Here is a 17,979-nt window from a genome sequence, read left to right on the forward strand (position 1 = left end):
AAGGATGCCGGTTCAGTCAACAACTATACAGCTGTTACACATTTCATGGCATGCGTGTGACCAGTTTTTGTTTCAAATCATGCAACATTCAGTTTGTCGACATATAGTTACTATAAGAAACCCAGCATATTACAGGAAATTGCATTTAAGATATTGCTATCCGCTTACTTTTCAGTCGGGGAGATAAATAACAATTAATCTTATATACATAGGGTGCAGAATATAGCTAAAATTAAGTGAATTAATGCAAAATATTAAATGATACAAAAAACAAAACAAACACAACAAAGACAAAACAAGAACCAAAAAAAAAGACCAAAAAAGTAAAAAAGCAACAAAAACAAACAAAAACAAAAACAAAAACAAAAACAAAAAAATAACAAAACTATTTCAAAGGCTCTGTTTTAACTGTATCCTTTTATTTTAAAGGATGTATGGAACCCTTCCCAGAACTTAACCATAAATAAAAGGACAGGGATTATTCCAAAATTAAAGTGATTAGACCAACAAATTTACTTTTTATTACAAAAACTAAGCCTCTATCGGTGAAGTTAGACCTGTCGCACAGAATTTACGGAGACAAATTTCCCAAATTCATGCCATTCGATATATAATTTTTATTTCCATTTAGAGTTCTTCCTTTGTAGACTTAGAGAGAATGCTATTGGCATCCGCGTCCAAAGATTCTGTTCCTGCATTGGTCTTGTCATTCATTAAAAAGGCGACGTCATCTTCCTTGGTGAGAACAACTGCTTCCTTGTTATTGTAAATGTCGGCAGGTGGTTCAGCTTTTCCAAACAACATTTCCATATCCGGTATAATTTCCATGATGGCCGAGACGTCAAAAATGTGGAACTCATACATTGTTAGAATTTGATTTTTGTCTTCGTCAATTATTTCAAATATCTGATAAAAGTTTTAAAAAAAATGATATATTATATATTATATATGTAAACTGTTGACGATTACGATAAACTAAAAATTATTGAGATGGAATTCATCTCTGTGGGTCTGACCGTGGCAATCAAGCCATATATACCCAAAAAAACAGGGGTTTGACATTGAGTTCAAGGTCGTACGCCACTATCCATGGTACATGACACATCACCCTTGAGTGTTCTACCCACATGCCAAATATCAAAATCCAAAAACGAAAGACAAAAAAATTACAATCCGGAATCGAGTTTGTCACCGAAAAAAAACCCCAGAAATTTGAAAAAGGTCATAGTTCACTATCCATGATATAATAGACTACATAGAAAGACATCAGGATTCATTAATGACTCTAGCTTGGTTGTACAAAAGCGACCAATATGGCGTCTAATTAAAATCGTCCCTAAACTGTCCTGTCAGACACTTTTCTAAAATTTCCACAAGTTTAGAATGATCACAACAGCTATCATATCAATTCATGATAAAAGGGTGGTTTGAACCTTAGGTTTTTTTTACCGTCTCGATAGACCGTGTATGACTGTTTATTTGACTCTTAAACTGTATGCTAAGGTTAATAAATATAAGTATGCTTTGCCTGTTTTAGACCGAATCAGCTTTGTTGAAAGATAAAAAACTACACAAATTCACACCAGGATCAAATAAATCTGTATGTAGATTATAATTACCTCTAATAAAACTTCATCTGGTATGTCCCCTTCAGCATACTTTCGAACTCCAGATAAAAATTCCGTAGGATTCACATTTTCCATGTCGTCAAATAGATCTAAAAACATATACCTTGTAAAAAGAAATAATCATTTTTAGTTTTTCATTCATTTTCTGTAGGGTGTGAAATAAGCCTAATGCAACACTGAATTTGAATATTAAAACATAAAATGGAATAAGATCGAACATGAAATCTAAATAAAACAAAAGCCTGAGATCTGATTCGTTACATGTCACCAACTATAACTAATGCTTGAAAAAAAATCTAATTTCAATTAATGTTAAAATAAGGACCCAATAAAAAATGAAAGAGTACTCGGAAAATACTTCAACGTTAGGTAAAACATTATTGATATTTGTTGGCATGCAGTGTTTTTCTTATTATCGTTTATATGGTCCAAGTTAAATTATGAGGACATCGCTTGACATCTCAACTGAAGGTATACAAATTATGATGTAACTCATTTTTAATCCAATTCAAGAATCATGACTAGCTTCACTTTTCTGAACAACAATCAACTGGCACTAGTAAATTATTCAAGACATTTCTCTGTATCTTAAATTTGAGCAGACCTGACCATTGCGGTACAAGTTACTCCGGTGGTGTTAGATCTATTTTGTCAGATTTTATTTGGACTCGACTTGATTATGGATCAGATTAATGTTCGGCAATTTGGTTGTTAACCTTATTTTCTAATGTTATTTTATAATACGCTTACGAAAATATTACCGAATCTCTTCTGTAGGTGACATTTCTTCGGCATCGTCGACGTTAATGTTGCTGAGAGGTACTGGTTTAAGCTTGTCCTCTTTACCCTCACAATCCGTTCTATTGAACCAACGGAGATGTGTTGACCAGATGTTCACAGCAAGATTACGACCAGAATGTGAATATACATGATGGTACCAACTGAAATAACGAAGAAATATGAGATTTTTAAATATCATATACAAAACGGTCATAAAAATTATTAAAACGAAGCTGAAGGAGTGCCTTTTATATCGAATTAAACATTTTTTGTTCTAATCTACATAATTCATGACACGGTTATGCTTTTCTTGCATAGTTAATGTTTTTATACTAAAGCCTAAATAAGGAAGCATCATGATTAGTGTGATATATGGGGAAATAGGGTTTGTAAGTCTCGTTCTAGTTTCAGTTTTCCGTCCGGAATTTTAGATGTAGAACGTATTGAAATCCGAGGACCGGTCTGCATTTTATTGTTATTAACATTGAACTCAATGTTATGTTAATGACGAATATCTATGCATTTGAATGGGAGATGAGGACCCATTCTCATGAAATCACGGAGTCACGTGACGAGACTTACATAACCTATATAATCCTTCGAACAGTCCTTCAGGTCTGGAGGAAGCATGTCAGTAACGGCTAGTAAGTGCTGCGTAATTTGTTTTATGCTTGGTTTGTTGGGTTCCCTATTTCACAATTGGCTTAACTCGCACCTCTTTTTATTAATAGAGTTCCATAACGTATTATTGAATATTTGTTATATGCACGAGATGGATGGACCAAATCAAACTAGTTCAATCTTGTCGCATCTTTTTCCCATGTCCCAAATTTTTGAATCAGTTATTCTTGTGCGACTTCAGGTTACAGACCAATGAGCATTTGGAACGTACGCAAAAATAGTCCTACGCAGAAATTACCCCCTGTTCCTCATAGTGCTGTGAAAAAAGTTCTCATTTTATTTTAAAAATTAAAGTTTCTGAAAGGAAAAACATTATACAGGTTCATTTTGCTTTTTGTGATGTGAAGCCTAATCTCCATAATGATTTCTAAATATACCCCTATCTTGTGAAAACACTGGGATTTCCCATGCTATTTATAGACCCTTCATTCCTGATGACCAGTACTGCACTGCAAGTCTGCTAACCCCACATGCCATTCTGAGGAGCTGACATGCGTACAACCATGCTGATATATAGTCCTCTGCAGGTTAAAGTTAAGGTAAAGTCCAGATAAGCCATTGAATATAGTGAAATTAGCATAGAAGCCTATGGGAAGTGGAATTAGTGGTTTCTAGCCTTTAAATTTGTTTACGGATATAATGGGATGCCCACTTCGCTAAAGAGGTATATTTGTCGTATATTTCCGGGTCGGTGTGGGAAATATACGCATGTTAGTGTTAATTCATTAAAAAGAATGGATTTTAACACGTATATTGTAATGATTGATACATGTATTATGCATTTATTTATGCGTATATATATATATTTACGTGCTCCCCCGCGCATACATACGGATTAACTTAAAAATAACTTTAAATAAATAAATTTGAAAGAGTAATCAAGGGAACCAAGATTCTAGCGGAAACAAAAAGAATGTAATCCAGGGACTAAGACCAGACATGGAAATCAGACAAACACAACAAAGAACATAAATTATACATACAAAGTAACAAAAGTAAATGAGCAACTCGGACTCCATTACAATCTGAGAGCATGGACTAGGTGCACCGGTAGGGTAAGCGTCCTCTGCTTTTCCGGAAACAACCGTCGAGTTGCTCGTAAAAAGTCAAGTCCGGGGTAGACGAAAGAGGAAAGGAAAACTATGACACGTTAAACAAATCAGTTCTTTTATGGTGCAGATGGATACACCGTAACGAGCCACGAGTTCATGATGACGACCACAAAACCTCTGTAGTAATGACAACAAAACCCTGTTCCAGAAGCCTAACAGAAAGTCTGCGTAGTTACGGCAAGCTCTGGCATAACGTATGAGTTGTGATATAAAAATTCCATATGCAGGTGCTGAAGAGATGTTACTACAGATGAAAGGAAAGGTGACAATTCTGAATGAAAAATCATCACGTTTGTCGTAAATTTTGGTTCATAGCTTTCTTTTACAATCGATCTCTAAGTGTAGGTTAAGATATGAGGCTGACTTCACTGTTTCTGTAGTATCCTTTATCTCAAGTTCCTTGTGGTAGTTGTGATGTATCAAAGCCCCGAAACTAGGACTGTTCAACGATAATACGTCATCTGTATAGCGGAAACTGAGATTAAAGGATCTAGCTAAACGGTGATCTTTCTTTCGGATCAGATCAGCTATGGAGTCAGCCTCATAAGAGCAAAAGAATATGCCAGCAAGTAGAGGAGCACAATTTGTTCCCATTGGAATGTCGACCGTTTGTTGAAAAACGCGTCTACCACACTAAACAAATATGCTGTCGATACAAAATTACAGCATTCTGAATAAATACGAATACGAACGCGTAAACCAACTCATTAATATTTAGGCACCGACCATTGTATTAGTGAGGGGGGGGGGCTGAGATTTTTACTGAAATAAATTTAATGATTGTATATGCATATGATTGAATTAAACAAATGAATTTATTTCAAAAGTACTTACATAGTATAAACATGTAATCTTCATATTCTTTAATTACAAATTCAATATCAATAAATTGACATTATTTATTTGGGAGCATAAATAATTTATAATCAACTGAAACAAGCTAAACATCATATCATTGAAAGTTTACTTCCTTGAACTTACAGCTTTGTAACTTGCTGCAATTTTGTTCTTGAAATCATTTAAAAATTTTAAGCATTGAGGTACAGTGTATGCTAGTGTTTCACCGGCTTCAGTCTGATTACTTCAGTGAGGAGAACTTTGGAGATGTGGCCTCACCATCTTGAAGCTTCACTAATTATTCTATATGCTCTATAAACATTCACAATTGTGCTGCTAAGCCCAGCCTGTCTTCCACTGTTGCTTTTAATTTTGCTCTGCTGGAATCATGCTTCTTTCATTGCGATTTTGTTAATTTGGCTCTTTATTTTATGTATGCTTATAAAGATGGGATGTGCTTCTTTGAATTAAGTTATTACCAAAGTGCTCATTCATATCATCATTTTAAATTTTGTTCTTGTTCTTTACAATTATTGTTAACAGTATCCATCAAATGTTAAGGAAACAAGTGATTAAAATCAGAAAAAAATCAGAAAAATTTTTAAGCCAGTTCTTAAAAGATTTCTAAATCAAACTACGTATAATTCCACTTACTCATTTCACAAAATAAAAAGAAATGAAATACTTAGTAACCAGAAATGCGGGAACGAATAACGACAAAAACGGACAGCCCGTGGCAAAATAATGATAAAAATGGAGTTTCCGTGTTTTTTTTCGATTCCAGTAGGACTAGTTTCTTCATATTTTCAAAAGACGCAGCTGTGTGTCGCAAGCAGGAAATGTTGGTCACGTGGTCATCACTTTTTAGTCGTCTTCTTGCACTTGTAATTTTAGTACCTTACCGACGCATATGATTTCAATAGTTATATATTACTACATCACATTACGCTGATCGGTGCCGTATTTACCTCAATTCTAGCTTCTTATGAGATAAAATTGTACCTCTTTTAAAATATCATACACATGTCTATGTGTGCTTTCTTTTTTGCTTATATGAGGTAGTTTACATGAAAAGATGAAATGATCGGTTAGTATTAATGTAATATAACCTAGTTTCCGTTTCAGACACAGGCTCGTTACAATTGTCCATATATGTCATAAACATTATAAGAGCCACAATATATGTGATAATGTATATGACCTATATAGTCACATGTGTCTAAATCGGAGACAGAGTAATATTACATTAAGTTCAATGCTAACCGATCATTTCATCTTTTAATGTAAACGTCCGTTCTCATACAAGCAACACACGCAGATTTGGGGACCCTGATAATGTTTATGACCTATATAGTCACCGCCAGTTGTTTAATCAGATTCCTAATCTGGTTCCCAGGTAAATCATAAGCTACCTAAAGATCGCTAAAATTTGAGAGAAACTTGTGGAACGAAAACATTATCCGCAAGTCCAGTTGTTTTGATTGAGAAACATTCGTGTCATCGCGGTCACGAAAGAGTAAACATTTCAAGGAAACCAAGATTCTAGCGAAAGTCACCCAATTTTAGACCATATCGCATTCGTGCCATTTCGGATGTTGAAAGCAAGACAAAATCAGTGGCATAGAATATTTGACGATTAGTCTTTGATTTACGATGGCTGTGGTCTAAAGAGCTTTGATGCACGTCATATTAGAATCGCTATAAATGCACAAGTAGTACTTAATTACAACATGTTACGCAGGTTTCCATTTCGGTTTAGTTCACTCCAAATCTAACTAAGGCGAAATAGGAATAATTTTATGTACCAAATTTGACAGCTAAGGAGTAATGGGAACAAGGATTTAAACCCCACCGTAAATTTCATGCACCTCAAAGGTGTGTTTACACTTGTTGCAGACCTTTTGGCGATCTCTGATATAGCAGTGATATACGCGTAGATAGAAGCATAATACGCGTATACCAGTTACTTCCCGGAGTTATGTATAGGTGTGATAGGTATATATGCGAGTGCTATAGTTATTAGTATATTGATAGTTCCCAATATTTATCATGTTTAAATAAATACATGGTAAATAGATATTAGTATACTCACTGGTATGGTATAAATAAACAGTCACCTCTGGTAATATTGACTAAATGCCATGGAAGATCACGCAACCTTGGAAACTTTTTCATGTCGACGGAGTCTACGTCAACTTGACTGTATGCTCCATGCTTCATAAAATGGTCTGCTTCTATATCATCCTTGTATTTCTAAAATGACATTGACATGTGCAATTATGAAATACACATCTAATTTTTGTGGAGCTTTTTAATGTTGAAATGTATTCAACACACTTAGAAAACACTCTACACTAAAATAATAGTACCAAGATATAAAGACAAAAGGAGATATTTTTACATACACATATAAATTTATGAAAATGTAACGAGAACAATTTTCAGCAGTGCATTTCAACTAGTCATGAGTGGTTATATCTTTGTTCGCCACTCTAAACCTAAATAAAAAGTATAAATGGATTCTGAGGCGCATTAAATGTATTTCAGCTATAAAAATTCCACATTTTATTATTATATAAAACAGTTTCCGTAGGCCCTAACTGATTACTTCATGTATTTTAATAATTAAAGGGATATTCAGCTGCCCACCTGTAATAGTTTTTCATAGTTTAACAAAACCAAACTTAACAGAATTATAGCTGCTCTACCAAAAAAGTTCACAAACTAACATCGTATTTTATACTGGAAACTCTAAGTCACAGTGAAGCTTATTTTTAAGTCATTATAAACTTCATTAAGAATCAAATTGCAGACTATTATTTAGCTAAACATGGTTTCTATAACATTTACTTTGTGGTACATGATTAGGTCTTTGCTGCCGTCCAGTAAACAGTTGATGTTGTCCAATCCGTCATTATGTAGAACAGACTTAGTACCTCCGCTACTAAACCACACGATAACCGACTTGATGACATCCTGCAATCCTCCACATTGTAATGATATTGGTACTGTAATGTCTCCTACAACATGCTAGTTACTTATTCATGTATAAACTTCAAGATAATAATAAAATACAACAACAACAAGAACATAATAATAATAATAATAATTTTAACTATAGAATAAATAATAACAAGTGATACTGTGTTTGCATGCAAAAGACAAATGTCACCAAAACCGGCAAATGGTCGGATTTAATCGAATTCTGAACCCGCCATTGAATTTAGAATGCAATGTTTACCCTTGAAATAAATTTCATTGAAATCCAACGATATTGAAATTTTGTCAATTTCGGCGGCCATTTTGTAAAAATGGCGGCTTTTTGATAAATCCGAAGCCGCCATTAAATTCAGAATGTCATGTTCACCGCAGTAATCAATTTTGATTGGAATGCAACAATGTTGAATTTTTTTGCCGATTTTGAAAAAAAAAAAAATGAAAAGAATGGCGGCTTTATAAAAAAAGAAGAGCTATATGAGTAATTTTCACACAACTGAATAGTTCCACTAATGTTATAGTTTTTTTTTTTCATTTTTTGCGGGTTTTGTTTTGGCGACCATTTTGAAATCAGCAGTCATTTTGAAATTTCGAATATTGCATTAACACCCCATAAGCATGCTTGGTTTTTGAGCCAAGTATGGTATGAATCAAAGAAATGTCTCTGAGTAATCGCTCAGACATCTTTACGTTCAGAAGAAGAAAACAGCAAAAACAATAAGTCGCAAAACTTTCGCGCGTCAAATTACATTTCTCTGTACAATTTAGCACATTCTGGCGCATGTTTGAAATCCTATTTCCGAATAAAAAAATGAGTGCGTAATAAAAAGTTTGGGTATTGAGTGTAAAATAAACATTTTGAGTGTGTAATTTTACATCACATTTTATTCCTATACGTTTGACGAGAAAAGACATACATTTCCGATACATGGTATAGCCATACTTTATTACTAACATCTTCTGCAGTAAATAGTTCTTTCAAGATTTACAATATATAAGAAAGAGAATGGATATGTAAGGAGAATGGATATATAAGGAGAATGGATATGTAAGGAGAATGGATATATAAGGAGAATGGATATGTAAGGAGAATGGATATATAAGGAGAATGGATATGTAAGGAGAATGGATATATAAGGAGAATGGATATGGTGAATATGTCAAAAAGACAACAACCCAAAAGGGATGAAAAATGTCAGGTCAAGGCCACACACTAGCAGTTAATTGACATCCAGTTTAAAACTACAAAAAGTTATAAAAATCCTAATTCTTCGGTACATGATAAGTTATACAACAAGGATACAATCTATATCATACCAAACACTGTTTAGTGAAATAAAATGAACTTCATTTCTTAATCAAATGTCATATAAACACTGGGCAATTGTCAACATTGTAAGAATGAAACATCCAAATATATTTTGGTAGATGACTAATGAAGATATTGTAGTAATTAAAAAATTGGGAAACTTCATTCCAGGTTTTAACCACAGGTACTTGGGGTCGGGAATTTATTTTGGTTTAAAAAAAATACGAAAACTAACAGCAAATATTGTATTTGTACTATTCTTATGAAGGTTTCTGGTAAGTGTAGTGGAGTGGATAACCTCAGAATTTCACCAAAATATTTCAAATAAGATACAAGCACCAAATTTTGCATGGTTATACCTTATTATATGGTTGTTGAAACAAAACCGTAAGCCACCTCAATCTTGCATTTTTAAAGATGACCACCAACCTTTAAAAACTGCGGTCAAAACCAGTCTTCCACTTCCCCAAGATAGGACTTTAGGTCAAGTTAAATTTGGATAATGTCATTCGGTTCGGATATATTAAGGATATCAAAATATAGTCGGTTGACGTCGTTTGTCGTTTGCACATGCGCCAATTTTGCCAAAAAAAGATCAAAATTTGCAGCCCAATTACAAGATGGGTCTATAAAATTTTACATCTACTCGATTCTTTTTACACACTTGAGATCACATTGATTTTAAACCATGTACATGCATAAAATGAATATTTATGATATGACAATACGCATTTGCCTGTTTAAAAAGCCGAAATATTGAAGAAAAAAAAACGGAAATTTTCGGATTTTCAAATTTCCCCAATATTGTAGTAATTTCATCTTATACGGTAATATCAGTTTAGTAAACCGTTACGTATTAATGTGAAATGGTTTAACCTCTAAATATCAGGTTTTAGACTTTTTTTGGAATCTGACTTTACTCTGTTCTATCATTGTCAGTTGTGTAATGAGAATTAAACGTATCTTAATTACATTCATTTCATATTTTTATTATGTCATGTAGGAGTGAGTTCCACTAGGAACTAAGCATGGGGTTTAGTACCAGCTTTTAAAAAAAAAAATTCTCCCAAATAAATCTTGATTCGCCCCAATTCAGATTAAGGTAACGTGTCCGGATTAACAAAGGGTGGCAACTCAAAGAAGGACATGGCGTATATCCTTTGGATAATGTACATGTCGCACGGGAGTTATATGGTGCTAAATAAACGATTGGGCTAGGTGTAAGAACGACACCACGTCGAACTTAGTCGAATCCCATACAATATAGTGTATCCAAGAATTAAAGGTGGTAAAAAGATAATACCTCGGCCTTTTCAAAATCTCAGATTGTTTCTACGATTTATAGCTATATAAAATATAGTTTTCGCTGGCCGGGTCATTTCTCCTCTTAGGATTAATCTAGGGCTGCAACTTAGCACACGATGTATGGTAGTAAGGGACAGTTCATCTAGGTGTTATTATATAGGATAGAGGATCAAATTAATGATGCATTTCACAACAAATCAATATTATACAACGTCCCAGAATGTGACGACTGTCCCGTACTACCATACATCGTGTACTAAGTTACAGCTCTAGATTCATCCTACGAGGAGGAATGACCCGGCCAGCGAAAGCTATATTTTTATAGCCTAGCTGGCCGAGTGGTCTAGGGCCCTGGACTTAGTGCAGGCGGTGTTGCCATAGATGTCACCGCGGTACGAGTTCGAGTCTAAGCTACACTCTGACTCTAGAATCGATGCAAGGTTGCAAATTTACGATGCCACAGATGTTCTAATAACTTGCCTGAATTGTTCATTGACGTATGAAATCGTAGGAAAAGAGTCAAACGCTATTAAGATAAAAAATAAATAAAATAAAAACAAAACAAAACAAAACAAAAACTAATTGACAATTTATTTACTACTAAAGCAGTGATGAAATATTCAAGCCTTGAGCATACTAGACTACATCCCAACTTGCTTGGTTAGATTGTATTCACAAAGTTTTCTAAAATCAGTGTAATCATTGTATTTGCATTGTATATGAGTCCCGAGAGTGTCCATGATTAGTGAATAAAACTATCTCATCTATCTTATCTTTTGTTTCTATGTAAAGTCAATGTTAATACCAAAAATGCTTTTTAACCATTTTATAACTACATACGAATGAATTTACTTTACCATTTAGTCAACTTATTGGGTGAGTATTGAGCTTTCCATGCTTTGTGAAGAATATCACCATAAAAAATAGGGTTGGACAATATCAAAAAGGCCGACCATGCGAGACCCAAAGGGTGGTCAAGGTTGTGGGTCTGTGGTGGAGATTGACAATCGCAAACACTCAGATTCGATTGAATTTCTAATATTAAAAAACGATTTTCTAATATTAGAAAATGGATTTGTTGTATTCAACTACGATTTTTTAATATTAGAAAATCATTTTGTAATATTAAAAAATGTGACTGATCTTGCATTATTGCTGAGTGATTTTTTAATATTAGAAATTCATATTCAGAAATAAGCAATGATCACTTTTTTTTCAAAAGTTTGGGATGGAACACTCCATCCCCACTTCTAAGTCTCTACCATACGAAGTTTTTATTCACGTATACCTTCATTTAACGAGTGCAAATTGTTCGATAGAATAACAATATATACTTATACTGTATATACGCACGCCATGTCTGTTTTGAAAGGGAATTTGACCATCAATACCTAAAATGTGCATTATGATTATATGTTACCAATAACACAGAATGAGCATGGGTAAAGGCCACTTTTGAATATTACATTCACCCCGGGATTTACACACATGTATCAATAATATATATTTTAATTGCGAACAGCAACTGCATACGTTTGTTATGATAGCCCGACATGGCTCGGTTGTCTCCGCAGCAGTAGCCCCGAGCGACTTGAAGAAACTTCCCGGTTTTGTCCCTGGCGCAAATATTAAAAAAAAACGAAATTGGTAAACTTGAGCACATCGGAAAAAAATGGCTGCATCATAAAAAATTAAGCAGTTAAAGATTGGTCCTATCATTCAGTATTCTACACATCCTCTTTTTTACCCAGTTTTCTTTTTCAGTGGCACATTAAGAGCAATTCTATGTAAGGACCAAAAACAACCAAAAAAATGGAAAACACAGGTGCCCAATATTGCTTGTTTTCACTATATGAAGTCATTCATGCATGTATGTACGTGTGGAAAGCAAAAATATATTTTTTGTAACTCTGTTGCCATCGTAACTGTCATAGAAGTTTTTCACTTTACTGCTACTAGAAAAGTCATTCCATGCCATTTTAATTAATGAATTTACTTGATAACCTCAGGAGTTGTACTGTGTAAGGACATTGAATATATGTACACGTATTGGGGATGACCAATACGTGAATACATCATTATTGCATGTTAATTTTAAGTTGTTCTCGCATGTTTTAATATAATTTTTATGTACAGTTGCCTTCTTTTTGACACAGAAAATGAAGAGAGTTTTGCATAAGAAGTAGTTAACGTAGTTTTTCCATGAACCGATTGACCGTCAGTATAACGTTTTGGAATTAAGCGTGCATCTCCATAGAAAATGTTTTATCAGGTAATATTCTTCCGGCGAAATCAAATTTTCATATTTTCTTTTGTGAGCATAGAATCGATAGAACATCATGTTAACTCAATGTTTTTCCAAAATAAAGTGGAATCGGATCTAAACGAAACCAAAAACTAATATTTCAACTTCATCAAATGGTAAAAAAATGTTTGTCACTATATAAACTGAATATACCTATAAAAACAAAATAATTATAATTCATGGTTAAAATAAAGGTCGAGTCATCAGTAAAATGCATGTTTAGAAAAATAAAACAAATAACAGAAATGATATCGGCCTTTTAAATAACCATGAAATGAGAAAAGTTTATCAAAATTTGAAAGTTTAAAAACAAGCTTTCTTATCTTTTTTTTTAAATTCTTTTAACCTGCTTATTTAAAAATGATTAAGGGTATTCATGAAATGTCCTATTGAAAAATAACTAAAAATTGCCGTTGGTTACGATTTTTTCTCTTTAAATTTCTCAAAATTGAAAACAAAAACACATCCCTTGTCATTTCTGTATGATAATCACATATGATAATCATAGGTTTTTCACAAACATATGATTGTCATATGTTTTCAAGCCAAAATTAACATATGAGAATCAAATGTTAGATATCATATGATTTTCATATGATTACCATACGATTATCATATGAATCGAGCACATACAATTATCATATGTGGCACATTTGGCTGTGTAGATGACTTATTGTCTTTAAACAATCCTAGTTTCGGGGATTTGAAATATCGCATTTACCACAAAGAGCTTGCGATTTAAGATACTACAGACACTATGAAGTCATCTTCATATATTCTTAGAGATCGACGGAAAACTCGTGACCAAAACAATACGACAAACACTATCACTTCTCACTCCGTATGGGAAACATTCCTTTCATTTTATAAGCAAATCTGTGGGTGTTCCTAGGAAGGCAGAGACGCTTATCCTACCGGTGCACCTAGTCCATGCTCCCAGTATTTAGTAGAGTCCGGGTTGCTCATTTACTTTGGCTTCTTTATACGCGTTATTTTTTGTTATTTCACTTTCTCTGTTGTATGAATGTCTGTTTCCCCTTGTCTTGTCTTTATCTCTCTGATTTCCATTCGAATATTAGTTATCTAAATAATAATCTTGCATCCGTGTGTGCATTTGCATACATGCAAATAAATGTGCACTGTTCCTAACTGGTACCTTGCTAGTATTTACATACGCATACAGTTATTCATTATTATTCATTATTAGAATGTTTTTGTGAGTTCTCAATCGATAGCAATTGACACAGTACATAAGTACTTATATTGTATTCACATCAAAATACTCGTGTTCTGGATCAATTTATACCAATCGGTTGAATATTTACGCTTCGAATACGCCTCAAATAATCGTCAAATTGAAAAAAGAGAGATAAATGGAAAGAACTCGAATTCGAATGTGCCTAAACACAAAGCTTATTGTTGTAAGGATTTAACATTGAACTCTTCGATTTATTCTTAAATTCACCATTCTGATTACGAATGACATTTAAAAAACACACACACCAAAATTCACGTGAATCGTAGCAGTGCGCCAGTTTGCATATTATAACGTGGAACATATAGAACTCTCCGAAAAACTGCATAATTGAACTACAAACTACTAGTTATCCTTTCCTAGTTTCTAAATTTTCAAGTTGGAATTCAGAGTATCGACCTCCAGGTCGAAACTATCAATTTATTCAACTTAAGCCACAATCATTGAAATGAACCATATCATTAGACACATGTAGCTCTCAACTAGCTACATTTATCAGTTGTTAAGCTATATAGCTCAAATGCTATAAGTTATCACAAAGACACTTATGTGCCATGTAATAGCGCAGTTTCTGAGCACCTAGTCCCAGATACACATACATTAAACTAACGCCAAAGTCTAATAATATAATTTCTATAATCATGTATGATGCAGGAAATACTAGCCATGCACTTTTAAGGACCTGACGTCAATTTAAAAAAAAGTCGTAACTAAAATAGTTGTGACGTCATAATTTACGATCAACTTCACACTTAAGACTTTTTGTGAAATCGACGGCTGGACATCGAACCACAAAACTTACGTGCATGTAAGTCCCATCAGTTGAAAAGGATTTGCGTGTACGTAAGTCTTACAAATGCTTTGTGAAACCATGCCTTGGAATACCTACAGCTCTATTATCATAATCGCAGGTACTTGGAGTCGGGATTTAATAAAAAATCCCGACCCCAAATACCTGTGGGCGAAATAGCCAAATAGAATGATATTACAAAAAGCAATATCACCACACCACATACTGTCACTATTCCTGAGAAATGTATTATCGAAATTCCTATGCCATCGTCTTTGCAAAGTTTTTACTATTTTTTTTTATTTGTCATCTCCGGGCTTTCGATGTCACGAGGCGGTAACGGTAATAAAGATACACGATACAGTGGATGACACAATAGGATAGTTTCGGGGATTATGCTACCCTTTTTTAAATTAACGAAAGAGTGGCAAATAATAGCCCGGAGCCCTTTCTTTATATAAAAATGTTCTTGATCTGATTCACTGCTCTTTTTTTTTTGTATATGCATTGCATTAGGGCGCATTGACATTTCAAATGGGTGCATGATATTTTAACATGTACATTTCGTAAGGGCGCATTTTTAAATGGGATTTTCAAGAGCTAGTGTAAGTGAATAATAGTTTTAATATTAATTTATTTATTCATTGGCTTTAATATAACTTTGGACTCCGCATCTGTTCGAACTCTTTCCTTACAATTTGTTTTATTGTTTATATCTCCAAGACAAGTCGTTTTCTTTCAAAACGCAGTCAGTTCTGAAGGTAAATCTATCATAAATCAAAAACTTCTTGCCTTTGTTCGTCTCGGACACTAAGACATCCATCTTGTTCGAAAATTTATTACAGTTGATGTAAATATAATGAAAACGGTACATTTCTTAATCTTTTGAACACATTTCATTTACCGTACGTGTTTTTTTTTAACCTTTTCATATGATTTGTCAAATTTATTGACCTTACCTGTTATTATAGTTAAATGTAAATGCGCCCATCTGAAAGGCGGAGATTCAAAATCTTTGCGCCCATCTGAAAGGCGGAGATTCAAAATCTTTGCGCCCATCTGAAAGGTAGTAAGTTCTTAAATTGCGCCCAAATGCAATGCAGCCAGATATTTAGATCCACTTTTCCAGTCGTTACTCATCCTTCCTCTTTATACCCCAATTTCTATAATTGATGACTATTTATAATCTCGATCGTAAAGTTTTCGTTTCTAGCTTAACATCTAAAGGTTTATTATGCGTGTAAATAAAGCTTTGGTAGGCAACTTGAATGTATTGACAGTGACAAACAGACATTGATAAGAGGTTAAAGATCAACTACTTTTAATTGGATCAATCAAATTAATCATCTTATTAAGTTCACAGTAAAAGTTGTTTTAAAAATATTGGGTTTGTTTATTGGCGTAAATAACATGGAATTAAATTTGATATATTACAAATAACTGCATAGTGGACCTCAATGGGGTATGACAATTTGACTATTTTACTGCGGTAGTGTAAGATAATTGCAGATGCTAACGGGCTTTACAAATCTATAGGCTCTGATGACTGTTATATCAATTCTGATTTTCGATCTAAATTGATTAAAGATGATAATTATATTAGTACTGAACGAACTTGACTTCTAAATGGTTCCATACACCTGTTTGTATATATTTTGCTAGTATACTTCAAAAGAATGTCCTCCTCTAAACAAATTATTTTTATTAAACCAATGATAATTTTAGAGTTTGTCAATTTATAGCAATAGTTAACCGCTCAGTCTTCTTAATAAAACCCTGTTCCCATTCTATTAAAATTACATACCTTTCATGGATTTAGCAACGTCGTAAACCATGTAGATACTTGACTTGTTATAAACTTGTAGAAACTTTGTCATAGGCATTACATAAGCATTGGCGTTTCTGTCTTCCTTCTTTCCGCCTTCAACATCAACATCGATATCTCCATATTGTTTGCTATCAATATAAGATTCAAAATTGCATATCTATACACTGACTGTGTGTCATAGAAATAACTGGAATGGGTTTGATTAGATGATCAGCCAGTGATTTAATAGTTTGTCCAAGGTATCACGATTTTACGGGATCAATACAAAAAAAAAGAAAAAGGAAAGAAAACGGAAACAAACATATGTACAGGAAGTACTAGTAAACGAAAACATCTAAATAAAAATAAATATCTGAACAATAGAAGTTGAAACTTACTTTAGATATGTATCAGTCCAGAGACTGTAAGCCGGGAACTCGCCATTTTCCAGTACACCCTTAACAATAAATGGTTGACTTTTAGCAACATAATTTTCATAGAAGTCTGTAGGCAAAGGAAATGTTTTAAGTATTGTTACACCACCCTCAGGCTTCCGATGATGTCCGATAGGTTCTAAGTGTCCTGGTATTTTAACATTGTCAGATTTGAAGGAGGAAAATGTAGCACCGAAGAATATACTTGCTCTTAGCACATCCATACTGAAACACTCCACGTCAGACCAATGTTACAGTTGCTCGTGTATTATGTTTCAGTTCAATATTGATGTTTCCCTGTAACACTATCTATAGAGTCCTGTCACATATAACAAACGTGTAAAATATCCAGTGTTCTACCTGTTAACAGCAGTCAATGAAACAAATGAATGTCTCCGTTACGGTTTACAGTCCGGGAAGTAACAACATATATAAATATAGTATGTAGTAAAACTATCACAGATGTTCTTGGTATATGATTTAATATGCAAGTGTATTTTCCCCTTAAGTAAAATTCCCTGGTTAAGCAGATAAAGGAATATCTTTGCTCGTATTGGAATCTGAAAATATCAAAACTTCTTCCTCTGCATATTTCTGACAACAATTTTGATCCATCTTCATATATATCAACACGCGTGCTCAGACCGACAGGCCACTCTCAAGTTTGCATTACTTTACATTTTTAAATTTTCACTGAAATTCCCAGGCTAAATGATAAATAGAGGAATATACCGTTGCA

The 17,979-nt window shown here is 33.8% G+C and overlaps 1 protein-coding gene across 1 annotated transcript; it reads right to left on the reverse strand.

Annotated features, from left to right (window-relative positions):
- Window positions 1-498: 498 nt before the first annotated feature.
- Window positions 499-17,646, reverse strand: LOC148623106 (bifunctional peptidase and (3S)-lysyl hydroxylase JMJD7-like). The gene is made up of 7 exons (XM_088573638.1): window positions 17,205-17,646; window positions 16,804-16,955; window positions 7,889-8,058; window positions 7,131-7,291; window positions 2,390-2,569; window positions 1,620-1,731; window positions 499-906 (listed from the first exon to the last, which is right to left on the reverse strand). Exons 1-7 carry the CDS (start codon window positions 17,462-17,464, stop codon window positions 628-630), a joined length of 1,314 nt encoding a protein of 437 aa, XP_088429764.1. The 5' UTR covers window positions 17,465-17,646; the 3' UTR covers window positions 499-627.
- Window positions 17,647-17,979: the final 333 nt, after the last annotated feature.

Source organism: Perna viridis, chromosome 3, assembly GCF_037379345.1.
Source record: "Perna viridis isolate PV_CMFRI_1.1 ecotype Kerala chromosome 3, ASM3737934v1, whole genome shotgun sequence".
Classification (NCBI taxonomy): Eukaryota; Metazoa; Mollusca; class Bivalvia; order Mytilida; family Mytilidae; genus Perna; species Perna viridis.

Coding starts and splice junctions, on each gene's coding strand:
- LOC148623106 (XM_088573638.1), bottom strand. CDS start 17,464: ATGGATGTGCTAAGAGCAAGTATATTCTTCGGTGCTACATTTTCCTCC. Junction 8,059..16,803: donor CGTTGCTAAATCCATGAAAG/GTATGTAATTTT, acceptor AGCATGTTGTAG/GAGACATTACAGTACCAATA. Junction 907..1,619: donor CAGATGAAGTTTTATTAGAG/GTAATTATAATC, acceptor AACTTTTATCAG/ATATTTGAAATAATTGACGA.